Below are 21853 nucleotides of genomic sequence, written 5' to 3' on the forward strand. Positions count from 1 at the left end.
TTGGAAGCAAAAGTCATAGGAAGCCAAAGGAGTGACAGGTGCATTTTGCAGAAATTTTCAACTTTTTCCAGGTTATGGGTTTAATTGCGTTCAAGTGAACACTTTCAAAAGTTCTCTTATGAAATGGAATTTTTGTGAAATGTCCTTTTCCAATTGAAAGGTCAAGTTTGTGGGTTGGGCTGTTTCTCCTCCCATTCGTTTCTCTGAAATTAGCCAGAGAAGGGACAAAATTCCAGTCTGTCAAATATTTCCTCGAGTTTAAAATGTTTCCATTTTAATGAAGTAGTAATTTATGAAGAAAAAGTATTTTCCAGTATTATCTGGTCAGTTTCTCAGAAGATTGGTTTTGCTTTTTCCATATAAATTCCTTCTCTGACTTACTAAAGTATTAACATTTTTTATGCCAAAACTTCTTTTATTTCTGTGACCTCTTGTGTCTTATGCATGGCTCTGTATATGATAAGCAGGTAAATGATTTGATGTGGTGTTTTAGGATGTAATATTGAAGTACTTAACCCAAGCACCTCCAAAAAGACAAAGGAGAGTGTGCATCTATTCCAGACTTTGAGCTTACAACTGAAGTTTATGAGCATATTATTTGTAATATTGAGGAGTGAATAATTTTGCATAGGAACTCTCTATGCAACTGTAAAACTGACTGTTTGCAAATGCTGTGTATAGTTGCAAGGATGAATATGCTCATAGACCTATTAAAATCATCAGAAGGACTCCCTCTGGTTCAGTAGACACATTTTCAGATATTAGGTTCCTTATTTGAAAAATTAACCTCAGAATTTTCATGTTGACTTATCAAATTATTACAGAACCTGAGCTGAAATAATCCAGAAATTGTAGATAAAATGTGTTATGACAGCCTTGTCTAATTTGCTTTTCACCAGAACAAGGTATAACAGCATAGAACATGAGTTAGTGTAACAGTGCAGAGCATCAGTGTGCTCTGAAGGAAGGAACAATAACATAAAATTTTGATGAGAAAGTTCAAAGCTTTTTGGGTGAATCTCATTAATATAGTAATGTTTACTAAAAAAGTTAGTAAGGGTTTTCACTGATCATAGACTTTTGCAAAACCATGAAGAAAAGTTGCAAGCCTGTGGTTTAATATGTGAAGCAAAGCCCTTTGATAAATTTGACCAGGGTCACACCTCAGCACTTAGCCTCCTTTGATCATGCAATGGAAATTTATTTCCAGAGAAGCACCATGTTTCATAGTATGCCCACTGAGGTTTTATGCCCCTAAAGTGCATCTTAACAAAAGAGTTGTGATGAGGAAACACAATATCCTTTTTTGCTCTGGTGATATCTGTTTTTCCCTTGTTCTTCATGCACAGCAGATGAATAATTTGTTTTCACTTATTTTATCTTTCATTGAATAAACACTTTTTTGAACAATATTTCTGACATTCTGTTTACCCTAGACAATCTACCCTAAGTAACAGAGCTCCGCAGCTGAAACTCATAACTGCTTTACAAAAAACAACCAACTTAAAATTAGCAAATGTTATGGTTTAGCATTTCTGGTGCTAGAGAAGAGGTCTTGACAGTCAAGGCTCTATGTATATAAAGCTGTGTAAGCCAATATGGATAGTCTCAACTCTCAGAGCACAAACACGGAATCATGACTGCAGTCATGTGCTGCCCACTGGTTATTTGGTTATACCCAGTGCTGTCCTAGCTCATGATCTTTTAAACTACCAAGAATGTTCTAAAAAAAAAAGATGAAACACTGTGAGAATGGATACAAGTAGATTGCTTCCTTTTAACTAAAAAGTCATACCAAGTCTCATACTATAATTTAAGAGCTTTCATAAATTATGTCATAGTTTAATGTTATTTAAAAGTGATTTGCTGCACTGCAAACGGTGCAGTGAAAAACTGCTTACTGCTATTTCATGTATACTTGTAATTCTGTTTAGAACTTAGCTTTTCTGGTGACGTTATGAAGCAGAATTCTGATTCCTAATTTATTTATCTTTTATTTATCTTTTACCTGCAGACAGTTGTCAGTGTATTGAATGCTGAGGCATATGGAAAACTCTGTTGTAACTCATCCGGGGTTGGATTTGCAGTTTCCTGAAAGGGCAGAGCCCATAATTAATCAGGATGTAGTGCAAATTGCAGTGGGAGCATAATCTCAAAGCATAAGTGAATGTTTTCTGTTGTCGAGGATGAATGGGGATGAACAAATGGTTTCTCGGTTCCCATCTGGTTCGTTGTGCTCAGAGCTTCATAAATCTCTCCCAGAATAAATAAACCCAGTTTGATAACAGTGGACAGTCCTCTTCCTTTTGAAAATAGAGTGATGGGACCCATATGGATGGTAATAGAACTATCAACTGATGAGTGTTAACAAACCAGAGTAGTCTACATATCTAGTACAATAATACAGATTCCTAGTGTCTATTTTCTAGTAACAAGTCACTGATGATCAGTCAAGAATATTGTGGAAGCCAGTCTTGTCCCTTCTTAAACAGTGGTTTTGTTTTGAAAGACTAATTTAAGTGTATCTACTGCAGTAGGATGTTGTTTGTTGTTGTTTGTTATTTTAAACTAAACCCTAAAGAGGTGTTCATTCATAGAATTTGAATTCATTGCTGGGCTATGCTGGGCTACTGTGTAACCTGGCCCTCCTTGTGAATATCTCAACATCAGTTTTTTATGGGCCTAAGATAGTTAAAAGTCAATAGGTGCTCTAGCAACCAAAGCATAAAGCTAACAAAGCAAAAGCTTAACTTCAGGAAGCACTGTCATATATCAGCTGCCTCAAGAGGTGGAAATTCTTATAATGTACAGACTACAATGAGAAGCAGATGCACTTCTGTTTTGCATTTGTAGTATATGTCTTGACTGGTACAGATGTGCATGTATATGTACATATACATACATGTATACATCATCTTTTGTGATGCAGCTATGTGAACTTTTTCTGTATTATGTCTTGAAATTACAAAATCTGGTAAGCTTGAGGTTCTTCATAGGCCACCAGGTAAATCCTCTTGCTGGTTTTGTGTGAGCTGTAGAGGAAATGTGCTGATATGGGGATATGTTACTTACCACGTTTAACATTTAGACAGCTTACTCTTGGAGTATAACACCTGCTACTGCAAAACAAATTGCCTTAAGTAACAAAACTGTAATGTTTCTAATGTTTTCTCTCCGTTTAACTGCCTTTTATTGACCTCTGAAAGTGACTGCTGGATAGGGCACTGATCTCTCATCAATGCTTAGCTGAGTATGGTTTTTAAATTGCATATTGCATCCCAACGTTCCAGAACTGGGACAAGCAGTTGAAGCTATCTAATAGTGGGACATCTATTTCTGAAGGCATAATTGTTATGGTAAACACATAAGTTTGCATGATGACTTCATTAATTATCTAATTTCTAGAAACAGTTTGGTATACAGTGCTATTGATTCAGCTTCAAATTTCAGATCTATGGTCAACAATCATGTACTTTAACAGAGCTCTTCAAATATTTTAACAGACAGGGAAAACATGGAGTTTTTTTTTTTTTTTTCATGTCAGGCTGATGTGTGCAGCTTTGCCCATGTGCCTGATATATATATATCTGTTGCATTTCTTTTCTGCCACTAGTAACTAGTTTCTGTTTGCATGGCAACCTTAGGATGCTGTCTTTCACACACATGGAGGGATAAATTTGTCCCAGAAGCACAGTAACATTGACTTCAAGGATAGCTTTCAAAGATGGTAGTTTGTTAGATCAGATCAGATCAGATTAGATTAGATTAGATTAGATTAGATTAGATTAGATTAGATTATAGTTTCTCTAGGTTTTATACCTCATCTTGCTTTCATATCAGAGTTTCATAAACCAGAGCAGCTTGATTTAAGCCAAAAACTGCTCTCTGGAGTAAACATAGTGTGAAAACAGAGGCAGGTCTTTCCCTGTTGATTTTTCAGTTCTGTTTATAAAGGGTTGTGAACATCTGGGCGTAGTTGTAATTACTGATAACAGTAAAAGGCCACCAGATTTCTGTAGGGTGATAAGGGGTATTTTCATGTGGATGTTATTCCCTGTTCTGTCCATTTTATTTCAAAGTTTGAAGGCACACATGGTTAGGATTTATATCTGTTTTGTACTTAAGGGGAAGAAACTACACTTGGGGAAAAAAGGACAATTTCCAGAGAAGCGTTGAATTTAGGAATTACTATTTTTCTATATCATAATAAAGAGTGGTGTATGATGTGTGTCTTCCCCCACCTGCAGTTCTTCTGCCCTTTCCACCTTTTGTTTACTAATCAAATGCATTAACTTTTAACATTAAAATTAGGAAAGATGGAAAAGGTAAGGCTCTGTGCCGTATTCCTGAATTGTAATATATATGGGAACTGAAGCACTAGAGATAGCAGCCCTGTGCACAAACAGTTCTATGGCTGTAGCCCTGGACTCACCACAGTAAACACTTTTTTCATATGGGACATTTAATTCCTTCTTAAGGGGGAACACTGGAACATTGTTACTCAGTCTCCATCAAGAGCAATATTGTTATGATACTACTCTTAACCTGTGCTCTTCTGACTCAGAACCTTGGCTGACTGCTCCTTAAATTCTCAAATATATTTTTTTCTATCACCTCATATTACGTACTACTCGGGGCACACTGCAGAGTCTCTGCTTGAGAACTAGATTGAGACATACAGAGAAAGATCTTGAATGAAATGATCTGATGGCCTCAGTGCGAGTTTGCCATAGCTGGCTTAATATACCTCAGGCTCTGGTCATCAGCTGTGTAAGGTCTCTTTGTGCTGTTGTTGGCATAGACTTCAGCATGAGAAAGGAAAAGCAGAAGTTAATTCAGAATAAGCCATTATATTTTGAATGTTTGGCCGTCCTTAGCCTAAATTGGCTGTGAACTTTCCAGAGAGAATTGCAATGAACCCACATGTGATGAGAAGACAATGTAACCAAGCAGGGTAAAATCCGATAACTTTGATCCCTGGAGATTTGTTTAAAATTTTTATTTAGTTTATATTTGTTTCTGGGGCTGCTATCTCTCGGTTTTGCACTGAGATATCAAATGGATTCCCAGATACACTGAGGGTTTCAGCTTTTCAATGACCCTTGAGGTTTTAAGTATTTACAAAATCTCCTCCTGAAGTTCAACTAACCCTGAAGCCTGCAATTAAACCAACAGAAGGTATTCAAGGATGATGTAAAGAGTCTGTGGAGACAAAATTAATATTTTATTGTCCCAGTAACTATAATGACAAACTGCAGTGCTGGTTGGTGAAGGTAGAAATCTGTTTGGATCTGTCACAGCACCACTGTTGGTTGATTTACACCTTTTATTGATTTAAAAACAAAAGGTGGGGTTCTTCAATTTCTTTTGATGGAGTTGGAGGACAGATCGGACTTTTATTGTTTGAAACATTTTTACCCATTTGCAGTCTAATTGTTGTAACTTCCACTGTCCATTGAGCAGTAATGGTAATTTCTCCATGCAGTTATACTAATTTGCTGTAAGGAAATAAAGGTTCCTAATACAATAGGGAAAGTCAGTCAACCAGGTAAAAGGCTAAGTGTGACCCTGCCACATTCCTTGCCCTATCATCTGCACAGACCGAGAGTAAGTGCTGAATACCTTCTCACTTTTTAAAAAAATGCATCCTGGTGAAATAGAGAAACTAAATACAGAATAGAGAAAATGTCCCTGCACACCATTTGGAATGCAGATTATGTGTCCGCTGACCCCTGTTAATAAAATCATCTTGAGGGGTGGAGAAATGAAGATTTCAGATTTTTTCAGTTGGTGTTCCTTGGATGGTCTTTCTTCCCTCGCTGACCATAATGCAATGATGTGGTGTGAGCAATTAGAGCATTAAAGTACACAAAAAAGATATTTGTTTTATCCTGGAATTTGCTTTCCTTTTCTTGTTCACTTAAGAAGTAAATTAAATATCTCTACATTCAATGTGTATTACCATTGTCAATGAGTTTAAAAGTATGGGAGAAATTTGGAGCCTGAGTTTTAGAATCACTTGTTGCTTTCAAATTTGGGTCATGTGAATGAAAGCTGGAAGTACGTAGTGCTTCTGATTTTAAAACTTTTTTTTCCTTTCCATGCAAATACTGATAACTTGACATCCATCCTTCAGGCATCTGTATGTATGTGTGTACAAATGTGTTTGCCTATATATACAAAATATAGTCTACCCAGACTGTAGATTCTGCATAGTCTACAGTCTATCCAGAACTTTTACTCAGTTCATTTTTTGGGTGTAGTACCTAATGTAACAGGATGGTAGTATTCTGTCCAATTAACTGATTATTTCTTTATATTTTTCCCACTTCTTTCCTTTCTTTATTTTTCTTTTTCCTTTTTGAGGGTTTTTTGTTAGGTTGGTTGTTCTTTTTGTTTGTTTGTTTGGTTGGTTTTTTTTGTTTGTTTTTTTATGTGTTTTTTTGTTTTGCTTTCTGTTTTCATTTGTTTATGTGTTTGTTTTTGTTTGTTTGTTTTAGCCTTTCTTTATGTGAGCAAGTTACAAGGATCATGATGAGAATGTTGACAGCTGTGTAGTTCTAATACATGAAAATAGAAACAAAAAGTCATTGCTCGATTACATGTCTTAAATTGTTTGACAAATATTGTTGAGCTGAAGGGGTGGCTTTAGTTTGTTTTCTTGTTTCTGACAGGTGACAACAAATTCTTTAGTTGGCATATTTTAACTTGGCAGCTAGGGTGATTGAGGTGTGGCAGGTTCTGGAGGAGGATGGTACCAGGCTGGCAACAGAGCTGTTCCAGCACCACAGGAGGCTCCTGCATTCATGACATTAGTCTCTGAAGCAGCCAACAGAGCTTCGTAGCTCCCCTGTAAATGGGGAGATTCCTAATTCTCTTCTCACTGCAAGGTGAGATATTAATTCCAGATGTACACAAAGTCAATGACTCAGAAAGCCACTCTTTTAAAATGCTACAGCCCCTTTCAGAAGGAGAGCTGAACTCACCTGCCAGCCTATAATCAGTTCGAGGTTTATTAGTGTGTGAATTTTGTATAGGAACTCTAGTTTGGTTTTAAAAGTGGGTTTTCTTTCTCTGTTGAGAAAAAGGTGTGATTTTGGTGTGATACACTTTGAACAACAGAGTGGTAGCTTTAGAAACGAGTGACACAACCCGCCAGTGTTAATTTTTGAATTATTTTTTGTGGGGTCAGTTTTAAGTATGATTTTATTATGAGAATTTTTAGTTATTCTTTAGGAATGAGAATATTCTCAATTGTCTTCACTTATGTTAAATATCAAAGTTCTGCTGCTACCAATTCAGAGAATGTGCTGTAGCGTACATTGCATTTAATATCAACTCTACATGAAATACAGAAGCTGTAATGTTCCTTTGCTTACTGGAGTGATACTGCCAGATTCTGTTAATGAGTATAACACATGCTGATTAAGTTTTTGATGTGAGTGCAAGAAGAGAGATTATAAAGTTAACGAGAAATAATTCACAGTATTAAATGGTTGGGGATTTTTTTTTTTTGCATCCAAATATGCATTTTTGATTATTAGAAAATCCCCTCTGATTGTTTAGCATCTTCAAAATTTGCCTGTTTGTCAACAGTAGGTGTTGAAATTGGTGCCAAAAGGTTAAATGTTTTCAAGTATTCCCATATAGATGAACCATTAATTTGGTACATAAGGAGCAACAACTCAAATTAATTTTGCAGTCAATCTTGTACTACACACACTTCTGCAAATCTTTATTTGCACTGATAATTGATTATGAGAATAAACTAATATTTTGAAAGCAAAATGTTCATTTATCAGTATGATTGTTCAGTGTCTGCAGTTGATTTTAAGTGTGAGAAAGTAGATGCATTTCCTGGATACTTGTATCTTCCTCATAATAAGCTATCATTCAACAGTAAGCCATGATTTCAGACTTAATAAATGAAGCTCATCATAAAAGAAGTAAATACAGGAAACATATGTGCTACAAATATTGTTCACATTATACACAGTGAAGTTATGCTCAAAATCCATAACCATCAGCTTTAAAACCTGAGTATAGAACATCTTCTGAACTTCTGATTCAGTAGAGCCCCTGGCAGATTTGGCATGCATCGTCAGAAACTCACATTTAGAAACCTCTGGATAGGCAAGCATGGGCAGATGGAGTCTGGCAGGCTCTGCCTTTGGGTGTCTGGGACTACTATGATTGGCAGAAGATGCTGAACAGTTTACAAACACTGCATTTCCAGAAACTCCATTTTTATGCAAATACCCTGGCTGCAGTAACATGAAGAAGGCTGTCAGAGGAGGGTTGGTAGCAATGGAGGGTCAGGCTGCCTTTAAACACAGCTCTTGGCCTGCACACCAGCCATGTTCAGAGAATTGCTGATAAGCAGAAGTGTGGTGTGTGCCGACATGTATGCCACTGGAACAGCTGTTCCTTTATAGAAATTGAGTGAATGAAAAGTGGTTCCTTCTTACTTTTGGGCTGACTGTACGCTAGAGGAAATAATTGTGAGCATCTCCCTGCAGTGTGGCTGAAATTCTTTGTCCTTTTCTGACTAGCTACTAGAAAACTCAGTGTTTTCTCTGTGGCGCTGCCTCTGTTTCTTCAGAATGTATGAATGGTCTCAGAGTCCAGTTATAATTAATACCAAATTTAATATTTGTCTATTTTTGCCATTTTTTAAATGAATACTTGGTGTTATCTTTTCCTTCTAAGACCTGCAGATCCCTGCATTCATGGTGTGTAATCTTGTGATTTATCTTTAGCCTTTATTCCTACTTGTTAGCTCATTTTCTGAACAGCCTAGAAGGATTAAATGCTAAATAATAAATATGTATGCATGAATAGCTATATTTACCTCAATGTGTGCATATCTGTGTTTGTATGTAATCTCTGATGCCATACTGCAACAGTATGTGTTATCTTTGTAGCTGTTACCTTTGATATTCCTTCTATAGAAGGTGATCCACCATGTTAGGTCCAACATAAAAATCTAAAGAAAGATTAATCACACACAGTGGTAATTAGTTGCAGTTTTCACCCATTTTTTTCACTTACACCAGTTTCTGGATTTTGTTTGAGCCTGTTTTAGATTTTTTTCTATCCATAGCACAACTCGAAAAAGATTTTTCAAAGAGTTGCTGGAATAAGTCTGAATTATTGACAGACAAACTTAAATAGCTTATGTATTTGAATGCAGGCATAATATCTTGCAGTTATTGCATTTTCCCTGTACGATTACTTTACAGTTTTCAACTAATTTATTATCACAAAAAAAGTAGAGCATGTAAAATGGTTTCATGAGGGAATCATGGGGTTTTATTACAGTCCCAAAATACAGTGTCAGAACTCTGAGTCAGGAGATGTTCAGTCTTAGTATGGCCCTCTGCACTATGCAGTAGAGCACATTCCTGAACTTGTGACTGCTGAGCTTTCAAACAGTTGAGTTGTGACACTTCTGCAGCAGGAAGAAAGCAGGACCAGTGTGAGAGTTGACCAGAGTTAAACCAATGTAACTGTTTCTGCCTACAGTGTTGATGACAGAACTGCCTACCTGGCCCTGGGAGCAGTGAGGAACATCTCACTTAACATTTTCATCTCCAACATTGGTGATGATGCCTACGACACCAATGTTTTCTTCAATTTTTCTGGAGAGCTCTTCTTCATCAAAATGTGGCAAAAGGTAAGAGAGGCTAATCTCATTGTAAGCAAGTCTCATAACTTTAAGCCAATTTATTTACAAATTAAGGATGGACTAGAGGATGGCTAGTCCTCACCGCTGAGACATTTGGAAGTTGTTTTTGGCTACGCTGGACTTTAATTTCTTTCAGACTTTTTAAAGAGAATTTTTTCTTTTATGGATTTGGTGTGTGTAGATTGCACCTTCTGTATTTCTGTAGAAGACACTTGCCTGTTATTTGTGGTGCACTAATGAAAAAGGAAGATAGTTTGTTTGAGGTATATAGAGGTAGATTGGTGGGAAACTGATAATGTACCAAATGGCACTGAAATACAAAGTGTAACTTTTGTTTGAGTGGTGCCACACTGCACCCAGCAGTCCTGGTTATCTCTTCACCTGGGCTTCTAGACTTTCTCATCATTGAAACCAAGATACAAGGCTTGTTTCTTTGCTCATATCCTGGTGCAGCTTTGGGCTGTGGTCAGGGCACATCACTAGATCTGAGAGGTTAAGAGTGCTTTTAATTTCATCCGTATGAAGTCAGGTGAATATTTTGAATTTTAGTCTCTTTTCATTTAGATAGAAATGCTTGGATGTTTTCATTAGCAGGAGTTCATTTAGAAATAAAGGTGCTGTAGTGCGAAGACTGAATCAAGCTTTTTGCAAACTGATGGCCATAAAAGGTTTTTGAGTGTGAGTGGTATGACAACAGTTGTGCAAAATGGGAGCTGTATGATTGTGACAACATTCTCTGTTTGTTCCTGCTTTTCACAGTTTTTGTCTCTCTTTTAGAACTTTGCTTTGCAAGCCATAAGAGCAATATTAAAAACAGTAATACAACTATTATGAAGTTCAGGATTAACTTGGTCCACATTTTGCCATTATTGTCATGTTTTATGATAGGTTTAAATTATTACAAACCTCTTAAAATAACTTACTGCATAAAAAACCCCATAATTTCTTATGCAGGTTAATTCTCTTGGTGTTCAGTTTTGACTGCACAGTTGCAAGCCTCAGTGAGTTGTCTTTTTATTATAAGCTTCATTTTCAGACATTATGTGCTGCAAATGTCCAATTTATTAGGAGGGGAAAGGCAGGGGATAAACTAGAAATGCCTATGCCAATGTACTTCTCCATAGTGAAAGTTTTATGGAAAGACTCTCAGGGTCTGGCCCTGTTCTTGCTGAAGTCAGTGAGAGGGTTTCCATTTCTTTCCACTAGAAAAGAAACAAAGCTTGATGCATGTTCTTTTAAAAAACTGTTGTAATCTTTTTTCTTTTTTGAATATTTTACACATACCAAGTAACTGGAACACCAATTCCCTTCATCATTTTCCTTGGACAGCACTATGAGGAAGGAAGCTTACTTGTTGTTTCCCATGATATTTTACCTTGAGCTTGGGTCCGTAGAAGACTAGAAAACATCTGTGCTAAGTGCTGCATAGAAGGAGCAGTTTCTGGAAGCAGCTGACATCCTAGTATTATTTCACTACTCAGTGTATTTTCTTCTAAGAGAAGCTAGTATTTCTTTAACAAAAGTACTGCACACATCTTCCTCAGGTCTTGCAAACAGCATCAAAGTATAATCTGCTGTTATTCCTGATGGTTTTTTTTTTTTTTTTTGGGTAAAATACCACAGTTTCCATGTCTCATAACCTACTCCCATCCTTTGACGTCTATGCAGATTTTGTTCCTTGTTGAATATTGTCCAAGCAAAAATCTGGAACATAAAGCCAGAATAGAAAAAGACACTGCCTAGAGTTTTTCCTTAGTGGAGCAATTTTGGAATCCAAAGAGCTTTGTGTGGTGGGAAGCATTAAGTATCACCTGCCTTTTAATGAATAGTGCTAAAGTGAAATTGAATGAGATCTTTCATGTGATTGCTGGATTGTTTCTCTGCAAGGTGATTCTAAGAATGATGATCACATAGTAGGCTTTTTTAACCTGTCTCTGGAGCCTGTTCAAGATCCTGTAAGTTCCCTGTGTGTTTTTCCTGTTACTCCACTGGGGACATTTGTAGTGAATCCAGTGCAGATTTGTTTCTTTCTGTGGATTGGTTACAATGAGACCTGACAGTGCAAAAGTTTAATGCTGCTTTTTTCAACAGAGTTCCTGAGACAAAATGACACATCTTGTGTTTGAAAACCAGTGGGGTGGCCTAATTCAGGGATGAAGATGGTACTGTTCCCTGAAGAGTCTGAGTAAGCTAGCCACCCTTTCCTTCCTGAAGATTGAGATTCCATGACACTTTGTGAATAGAGACATTGCCTGGAGATCAGTAGTCAACTGAAATAATTTCAGCAGGGAAGTGGTGGATTCCCCAGTCAGTGCTGGGCACTTTTAACATTCAGACGGACAGGGTGCTGTGTTTAGTCTGTGTTTTTCCAAGAAAGGTTGGACCAGATGGTCTTTGAGGTCCCTTCCAACCCGATATGCCAGGCTTTGCCATATCTCTGCAACTTGAAAAAGCATTTGCTGATTGATATTTAGGAGACTCCACCTATGCCACTGTCTAATTTTCCTATTATGCTGCAGCCTGTCCTTTCCATTTCATGAATGAAACCCAGCCTTTTCTTTACATTGCTCCTGAGAGACAGTTTTTCTCTGAAGAGGCACAGTGTGCAGCATGGGCTGACTTCTCATTCCTCTGTGGTCCTATGGGTACAATTCCTGTTCCGCATTTCAAGATCTCACTCTATGAGATAGGGTTGTTTTACAGGTGCATGGAGTACTGTGCTGCAGTGAATTTAAGAATGTGACCACTGAGAAAATGTTACTCTTGAAATACGTGTTCTTTTAAAAAAAATAAAAGAGGAAGAAAGACACTTCGCCTGTATGCTTGGATTTTTTGTTTACTGTGTTGGCAAAGAAATCTTGGTCCCCTCTTAATCTTATGAGTAGAGTAGATTTAAAAATATTCTTTTGATCTGAAAATGTATCATTCCTTAATTTTAATTCATCTTTAGGAAAGCATTCTATTTCAGAGTCTGAAAAATCCACTAAACAGAGCTGATACAACTTTCCTATCAAAGAATGCAGACTGTTGCAGTGTGCCGAGTCTGGAAGAAGAATAAAAAGCTACTGCTACTAATTTCTACACCATTTTTTTTTCTTCTACTGGAATTACCTCCTGGCTTGTGTTGTTTTGTGGAAGATGCATGTCAGCAATAAGCACTTTGCTAACCATTATTATCTGCTGCTCAGTGCAGAGGGATATTTTCAGTACAGTTGCAGAAATAGCACTGTAAGCTTACTGGCAGTGGCAGTAAATGTGTAGGGCAGGAGCCATGTCTCTATTAAACGAGCTCAGCTGTGGCATGTGATTTTATAGCGATAGTATAAACCCAGCATATTTACCACAATAACAGTAAAAGGGTGATAGTGTATAGCATTAATCTCTCCCTGTTCTGCAAGGGCTGATAGGAATCTCTCAGCTAACCCAGCACTGGTTTTGGAGAGAGTAGGTCAGGAGATTCCATTGCTGAATATCATTCCCTGATGTAGAAGGTTCCTGTATTTCAGACAAGCTTCTAGTATCCAAAGCCAGCTGCATGTAACATCCCTGCTGCTTCTCACAATAGCTTTTGCCAAGCAACAGCTGAGTGAAGTTAGCAGGGCCAGACCAGGGCAGGGTTAACAGTGAGGTTTCTTTGGATGCAGTAGTTGCCCATGATTCCTTCATGAGTGTGTACCTGAATCACTGGTGTGGAGTATGAATATTGCTGATAACCATAGCCATGCTGCTTGTGGGCTCTGGGGTTTTACTTCTGATGAGTAATGTGATACTCTGTGTTACTAGGGAGATAATACAATTTGGATATGAATTCACTCTTCTTCCTCACTACCAGAGCTCTTGCTGCCATCTCTTGACTAGAATTGCCCAGGAGATCTGAAGATGAAGGCAAAGTTTAACTTTTTCTGAATTGGAATTCTCTTGCACCAGATTCCCACACTGATCAAACTGTCCCAGGGTCTTAAGTCTGTCAGGACACAAAAATCAAAGATACGCTCCCTTTTGGGCCACTGGAAGGAAAATTAGGTCCTGGATATTCATTATCTCTGTTTTTCTAGCAGTTGCTGCCCCTTTGGGTTGACACTTTTTTCTGAGCCCTAAAATCATGGTTAGGTGATAAAATGCAGCTAACTTTATAAAGGATCCCCTCAGGTGCACAAGATGCTGAAGTGCGCTGAAGATACACCGTGACATAAAACGAACACAGTTTTATAAGTTTAGCAAATTAGCATAATTGACAAAAATTCCCAGTTAGAGACACAAGTGATGAGGTAATTTCCCCCTTTTGGTTCAACTCTCTTTTAAAGCCCCCCTTCCTCATTTGCTTTTTATGGGAAAATGGTGCTTGACCTTGGTTCTCAGGAAAATCAAGATTAGGACTGGGACCTAGACATGTGTTTTGGCTTTCTGTCTAACAGAGCAGGTAAAATACTAGCTACAAATCTATTAAGTTATACAGTAATAAGCTACAGAGCTACAAGTATATGTGAAGAATATATAAAAGCAAAAATCAGTTTGGCATCAGGATCCCCTGGTAGATGAGTTAACATGATCCGTCTCAATCCACATCCAGCTTGTTAGCAGAAACCTCTTAAAGATTGCTAGCAGAAATCTTTTAAATTAGTATTTTGATTTAATCCACCTGATTTTGCATGTAGTGTGTTTGAGTAGCTCTTGTAAACCATTCTGACAGAGGGTCAGAGGAGAGCGATCCCAAGTAGTGCAGAAGCTCTGACCCCTTGCACAAGTTTATCTGGAAGATTGCCAAAGCCATATATCACTTAGATGAAGAGATGTGAACCCTTTGCCAGGAAAGCAAAAGCTTTTATTGCCATGGCTTGGGAATATGAGTAGTGTGACAGTAGCCATGCCATATGTTGCCTTTCTGTTTTAGCAAATCTAATGGTCAACAGTGCGCCAAAATGTTTTGTATCCCTGGGGTAAAATTGTCCACGTTCTTAACTGGGAAGAAAAAAACATGTGCAGCTCAAGCTATCAGACTTCATTGTTTATTTTAATTTTCTTTTTCTGTGAATGCTCAATGGAACCCACAACTTTTCTGCTTCCCTAGGGATAAGTAAGGGGCAGTGCTTTTTGAGGTCAGGGGCTGTAAGTGTTATGTAATATACCCCTACTCACAGGAGGCAGGAATTGAAGGCTAGACTGTTGATCCAAACTTTCCATTTGGGATTCGTGTATCATTCCTATTGCCAGGGAATGAACATTGTAGATTTGGTTTGTTCGTGTAGATAGTAGCGATTTGAGCCTTTAAAATTTTTCTCCTATACTATGATTTATCATGTAGATTTGAGACATATTGATATTTGGCTTACGTGGGGTTTGTATATATACAGATACATATAGATAGATAAATAATTTTTTATTATTTTACATTTTTTTTCCCCAACAAATTAACTGAATGAATAAAATGACAGCTTAGAAGTTTTAGAACCTCTGATTTTTCAGGACATTAAATATTGTTCTACTCAGTATTGGAAGAACTTGTGCAAGTTTGATTGTTATATGCATTGAGAGGTTTTATGCTGATTATGTGGGGCTGTGCTTTGGGTTACACAGTGTGGAAAGTGTTTGTCCTGGAAGTAGCTCATAATGATTTATCATGATGTTTATCTTGGATGGCTTTTCTGACTTTGATGGTTCTATGATCCTATATATATATAGGGGTTTTGAGGAAGATCCTGGGATGCTTTGTGTGGCTCAAATTATTAAGGGAGGTTTTATGTGGTTGCCTTGTTCTGCCCTTTTCACAGGTCTGCCAGGGGAATGATTCTCTAAAGGATGAACAGCTGTGTGGGTGTATACAGTCCTGAGATGTACTTTTTGTAGGGGTTTAGAAGGCAGCCTGTGCTATAACAAAGACCATTTACAGTGAATCCTCACCTACCTACTTGTGCAAATCATTGTGATGAACATATATACCATGCAATGTGGCATTTCTCTGTGTCTGGGCATCAGCAGAGGTCCTGGTTTCCATCCAGGTGAGGTAGGGAAAAGGAGATCCAAAGCACTTAACTTATGAGACTTCTTCAGGGAGGTGGAGAAGAGCTTCATGAGCCACAGGCAGTAGCTGTTCACCCCATTTCAGTTTCTGAGTGGCCCATAGCTCACCAGCCAAGCTGCATCTCCCTGCATATTTTTAGGACCTGTGCAGAGCTGGGAGCCAGCAGTGCCAAGTCATGGAAAAGGGCTTTGTCAAAGAGATTTAGCTGCCTCTGTTGCTGAGATCCAGCCACCCATATCTAGTCTATTATTTTGATAAACTGCATTACTAGGAGAAAGGTAGAAATCCCTTCACAGAGGGTAGAGACCAGTATACAGTGAACTCAATATACTTATCTTGGATACACTTATTTAAAAGTATGCTGTCCGTATGGATCCTGAAGATCACCAGTGACTTTTCTGTGTTCCAGTGTCTCACTTCATTATCATGTTTTGCTCTTAAACTCAGTGGACAAAGACATGCCAATGTTTGAGGTGAAAAATCTGTGGGACGGAGTTCATCTCCTAAGTTCTTAGGATGAGGCTTAAGATTGTCTGAACTTTGACATCTTCTGCAGAAGACCTAAATAAGAATCAATTTGCACAGCTTTCAGTGGCTTTCATTACAGCAAGAAATGGGGGGTTATTCTGTTGTTATTTGAAGCCTTAAGTTTATTGAGCTTCCAGTATGAAAGGTCAGTTCTGTTTTGGCAGGAGTTTCTTATGGTCACTTTTTTATCTGATGCTGTTAGAAGATAAATTACACTCCTGGTGCAAAATCCAATAGAATTGTAAACAAAGATATATATAGAGATATATATATATATATATATAGATATATAGATATATATATATATATTTACAGTTTATATAAACGTGTATTATAGGGATAATATGCATGTGTATATATATTCATACTTATTTGCATTGCTTAGTTGCTTAGTTCTTTAGAATGTTGTAGTCATGGTCTTCTGTGGCTGGAAGTAGTAACAATTGTTCTCTTTCATCTAGTTGTTTCGTTTTCTCCTGTGAAGTAGATAGGATGAACCCCAAACCCTCTTTAATCTTACCAAGCACAAGACACGATCATGTGGCATACTTCAGGTATAGCCTCTCTGAAGTCAATGACAGTTTTGCTGTAGAAAGACTAAAAAAAAATCAGCTGCCCAGCCAAAAATGTGAGTAAGATCGTGGAAAGTTTTTAGCTGAAAATCAAAGGAGGGGCCAGTGCTGCTTAAGAAATCACAAACTCTCCTGTCTGTGGGTTTTATATCAGTCTGTGCTCCTGTTAGCAGAAGCAGGCATGTTAAACCCCATCTGAAGGAGGCCCCAAATCTAGTTTTGGTTTGTGGTTTTTGGGGGATTTTTTTGAGAGGGAGCTTCCTGTGGCGTTTCATCAAAACCAGAGGCATTGAGCACAGCAGGGAGGACGAGTGAGAAGTATTTCAGCTGGCTTTGTTGCAGGTTCTGGGGGTAAGCAGGGGTCTGCCTCTTCGCTGTAGACCCCCCACCCGGGCAGGCTGCAGGGGATGCCGAGCCAGGCGCAATCCCAAATGGCAGCGCTTTTGCAGCCTACCTTTGGGAGGAGGCCAGAAAACCTGCACTTGACTTTTGGCCATAACAATCTGCAGACACAGTGAATTCCACTTAGCAAGGGAAAATGAGGAGTGCGTTAAAAAAGTGCTCTATGAAGTAGTGTGGTACATCTTAAAGCCTTACAAGTGATCTGCTAAGCTTTTAGTTAAAAAAAAAAAATAATTAAATAAGCCTGTTTCAATATCCAAGTGCAGTAGGTAATGGGTAATACCTTTTTATTTCAGCACTATCACTATTTTTCAAGGTTTTCATGATGTTAAAGGGGTTTTTGGGGAAGATATCCTAATGCACACTGTGTTTGAATTTCTGAAAGAGAAAGACCAAAATCCCCAAACCTACATGTGTTTCAACGAGGTATTTCCTGGGGTTTCAGATTTGGCTTTGGTTGTTGGGGGATTTTATGTTTAGCTAAGATTTATAAATTCAGGAAAGTGTCCAGTGCCAAGCTCATTACCACTGTTATTACGTTAATGTTATTATTTACATTTGAAAATTACTACCAGTGAAGGATGGAAAGGACATAAGGATAGGCTTGATTTTATTGATTGTATTTATTTCCTCATGTATTCGGTTTTAATTGTGAGTTGGGAGGGGGGGTGTTAAATTATTTGTGAAGGTTTTAGTTTACTTTTTCGGACTTTGTGTAGCTGTTGATACTTGGATTTATTTTCTGAACTCATTATGAATTTAAGCATTTCACTGCAACACTAAGAGTGAGTAGATGTGTTGCAGCTGAATACACCAATATTCATTTTAACTGAAGCCTTATACACAGAAGGTTGTCTTACAGATATATGGGCATATATTATCCATGCTTTCAGAAATACTACTAGAAAATAAATATTGGCTAACTTGTTTCATTTCTGCCTTTTGCTTACTGCTTTTAATTTTAGGAGCAGTGTGTTTAAAGATAATTTTTGTTGCTGAAGAAGAATGTGTATAACTATTAGATTTGCATGGTAGCAGGGAGGGCTCTAGGGAGTGGCTTCTCAGAGAAGCTGCTGGAAGCTGCCCCCTTGTCTGGTGTTAGTTGACTCCATGACAGACCCATTGCTGGTCAAGGCCAAGGCAATCAGAGATGGTGGTAACACCTCTGTGATAATATGTTTAAGCAGGAAAAATGTTATCATGCAGAAGTAACTATGACCAGAGAAGAGTGAGAACATGTGAGAGGAACAACTCTGCAGACACCAATGTGAGTGGAGAAGGAGGGGCAGAAAGTGCTCCAGATGCCAGAGCTGAGATTTCCCTGCAGCCTGTGGTGCAGACCGTGGTGAAGCAGCTGTGCCCCTGCAGCCCTTGGGGGTCAATGGGAGTGTAGAGATCCACCTGCAGTCCATGGAGGAGACCCACACTGGAGCAGGTGGATGCCCAAAAGGCTGCGATCCTATAGGAAGCCCATGCTGGGGCAGTCTCCTGGCAGGGATCTGCAAACCCATGGAGAAAGGAGCCCACACCAGAACAGGACTTGTGACCCTGTGGAGGACCCACAATTGTAGCAGATGGTTTTCTGGACTGCACAGTGGAAGCGACCCATGCTGGAGCAGTTTGTGAAGAACTGTAGCCCATGAGAAGGACTCATGTTGGAGAAACTCATGGAGAGCACTCTTCTGTAGGACAGACCCCATGCTGTAGCAGGGGAAGGGCTTCTCTCCCTGAGCAGGACACAACAGCAGAAACAGCATGTGATGAGCTGACTGTAACTCCCATTTCCCATCTCCCTGTGCTCAGAGAGCAGGAGCTAGAGCCCAACAAGGAGGGGAGGGTAGAGAGGTTTCTTTAATTTGTTTTACTTTTCATTATCCCACTCTGATTCTGGTTGGTAATAAATTCAATTCATTTCCCCATTCAATTCGCTTACCCACAGCTGAATGTATTTTGCTGGTGATGGTCACTGATAAGTGATCTCTACCAGTCCTTATTCAACACATGAACCTTATGCTGTATTTTCTCATGCTTGCTCAGTTGAGGAGGGTAGTGATAGAGTCTTTGTTGGGCACCTGGCATCCAGCCAGGATCAAACCACTGGATTATTTCTCTGTAATAATTTAAAAGCAATATCATTGTTAATAGTGCATTCAGCCACAATTTAATAGTGTGAAACACACATGTATGAGAACACATGTATACATATATGTGTATGTGAAGTGGAATGAAGGAAAGCTTACCCCAGAGCCCTTTCTTCTCCCAGTGACTTACTTGTCTCTGATTTTTCCCTGGGTTTTTGGAGAGCATGGACTCATACACACAAGAATGTACTGTTGTTATTAAGTTTATCATAATAATTCTATGCACAGATAATGAGGGAATAATAAAGATTTAAAAATTACATGTTCATCCACATTTTCTTTTAAATGCAGGTATAATCAAATGCAATATGCTGATAGATTGCAGCAGCATATGTATTTTGGATATACATGTCAGGCTATAAAGAATATAGGAGCAGTGTATAATTCTGCACATTTTTCTTCTTGAGTCTTAAGACTGAATTTGCTTTTCTAGATAGTTGGATTATATCTGAGCAGGTGTTTAAGCAAACAAATTTTCTGCAGTTTTATAGAGAAAAGCCTTTTCATGGGAATAGCACAATCTAAATTACTTCTGAATTTAGCTGTATGTTTGTCAGAGATACTTTGTGTAATAGTTCTTATGATTGCTTTTTAAATATATCACTGTGGAGTCAGAAACTGATTTTCCCCTTAGTTTTTATTTTACTATGTTTTCATATGTGGAACTTGGAGAACATGGTTTAGTACACAGAAGTTGCCTTATGCTTATATTGCATTTGATAGCCAGTGAAATGTTTTTAAAAGGCATGTCTTCAAATTTTTATGAGCAAAGGTTTTGTCTTGATTGGCAAACTGATAGTACATTACTAAGCAGACAGCTTTTTGTCATGCTTTGGTTTATGTGGATTGTGGATTTTTTCCATTCTGTACATAAATATCCGTTTTTTTGGTGGTGAATGGTGGCATATCTGGTTGGTGACCAGGCATTAGTGGTGTTCCCCAGATCTCAGTATTGGGACCAGTCCTGTTCAGTATGATGATCTGGCTGAGGGGATCGAGTGCACTCTCAGCAAGTTTGTGGTTGATGCCAAATTAGAAGGGAGTGTTGATCTGCTGGAGAGTAGAAAGGCTTTGCAGAAGGTTCTGGATGGGCTGGATTGATGGACTGAGAGTAATAATATGAAGTTCAACAAGGCCAAGATCCAAGTCCTGCATTTGGGTCACAACAACTCCATGCATCACTACAGGCTGGGAGAAGAGTGGCTGGAAATCTGTTCTGAGGGAAATGAGCTGTGGGTGCTGGTTTAACAGCAGCTGAACATGAGCCAGTGTCTGCCTAGGTGGCCAAGAAAGCCAATGGCATCCTGAGCTATATTGGGAATAATGTGGCCAGCAGGACCGGGAAAGCGATTGTCCCACTGTACTCGGCACTACTGAGGCCACATCTCAAATCGTGTGTCTATTTCTGGGACCCTCATTACAAGAACGAACATGTCCAGAGAAGGGTAACAAAGCTCTTTAAAGGGTCTGGAGCACAAGTCTTATGAGAGGTGGCTGAGGGAACTGTGGTTGTTTAGTCTGAAGAAAGGGAGTCTCAGGGGTGACCCTATCACTCTCTACAACTACCACGAAGGAGGTGGGGGTTGGCCACTTCTCCCAGGAAACCGGCAACAGGACAGGAGGAAATGGCCTCAAGCTGTGCCAGAGAAGGTTCAGGTTGGACATCAGGAAGAATTTCTTCACAGTTGTTAAACATTAGAATGGACTGCCTAGGGAGGTGATGGAATGACCATGCCTGGAGATGTTCAAGAAACATCTGGATGTGGCACTTAGTGCCATGATCTTGTCAACTGGCTGATTTTTGGCCAAAGGTTGGACTTGGTGATATCAGAGGTCTTTTCCAACCTTAATGGTTCTATGATTCTATAATTCTAAATACTTTCTATAGTGGAGAAATGTGCAGCTGTACATAAACACATATGGGAATGTGTCATAGAGTGAAGCCTGGCCAAACAGCATAGTTGAAATGTAGCCATCCTCTCAGTGAATGAGAGTCAGCTGACCTAACAGCTCTATAGGGGTAATGTAACTTGGTGATATTTCTTGTATTGTTTTCTTGAAAGAATTAAGTTCAGCAGTTCTCAGCAAGCAGGGAAAAGAAATATTTAGCTAGCATGGTATAGTGAAAGTCAATGTAAGTCTAATCAGTCTGTTAAAATGAGAGTGTTTACTCCATTTTATAATCTGATTTGATATCCAATATTCTTTAATTATTGCATTCAAGAGGTTAGATAAAAGCTAGTTTCATGACAAGTTCTAAATGAGCAAGTCTGTATTGAGTCTAACTCCCTCTCTGTAATATATTTTTCTAATAGGTAAGGATTGACAGTAATTTTTATATTACAGTTGCTATTGATGCTGGTTTATCATTGACTTGGCCACCATGTTATTCACATTGTTACTTGCATTCCACCAGTGTTTGGAAATTACTTACAAGAGAATAAGTGTTAGAAACTTGAGATCCAGAGCTGTTATGTTAAAAGAGTAATGCCATCTTAATTTC

At 38.5% G+C, this 21853-nt stretch overlaps 1 protein-coding gene across 1 annotated transcript in view; it reads left to right on the forward strand.

Annotated features, from left to right (window-relative positions):
• Nucleotides 1-21853, forward strand: part of ITGA9 (integrin subunit alpha 9) — a 216000-nt gene that overhangs the window by 126648 nt on the left and 67499 nt on the right. The window contains exon 18 of the mRNA XM_062493750.1: nt 9526-9676. Coding sequence (XP_062349734.1) covers nt 9526-9676 — 151 coding nt within the window. The remainder of the gene's footprint in view (nt 1-9525; nt 9677-21853) is intronic.

This window comes from Cinclus cinclus, chromosome 1 (assembly GCF_963662255.1).
Source record: "Cinclus cinclus chromosome 1, bCinCin1.1, whole genome shotgun sequence".
Classification (NCBI taxonomy): domain Eukaryota; kingdom Metazoa; phylum Chordata; class Aves; order Passeriformes; family Cinclidae; genus Cinclus; species Cinclus cinclus.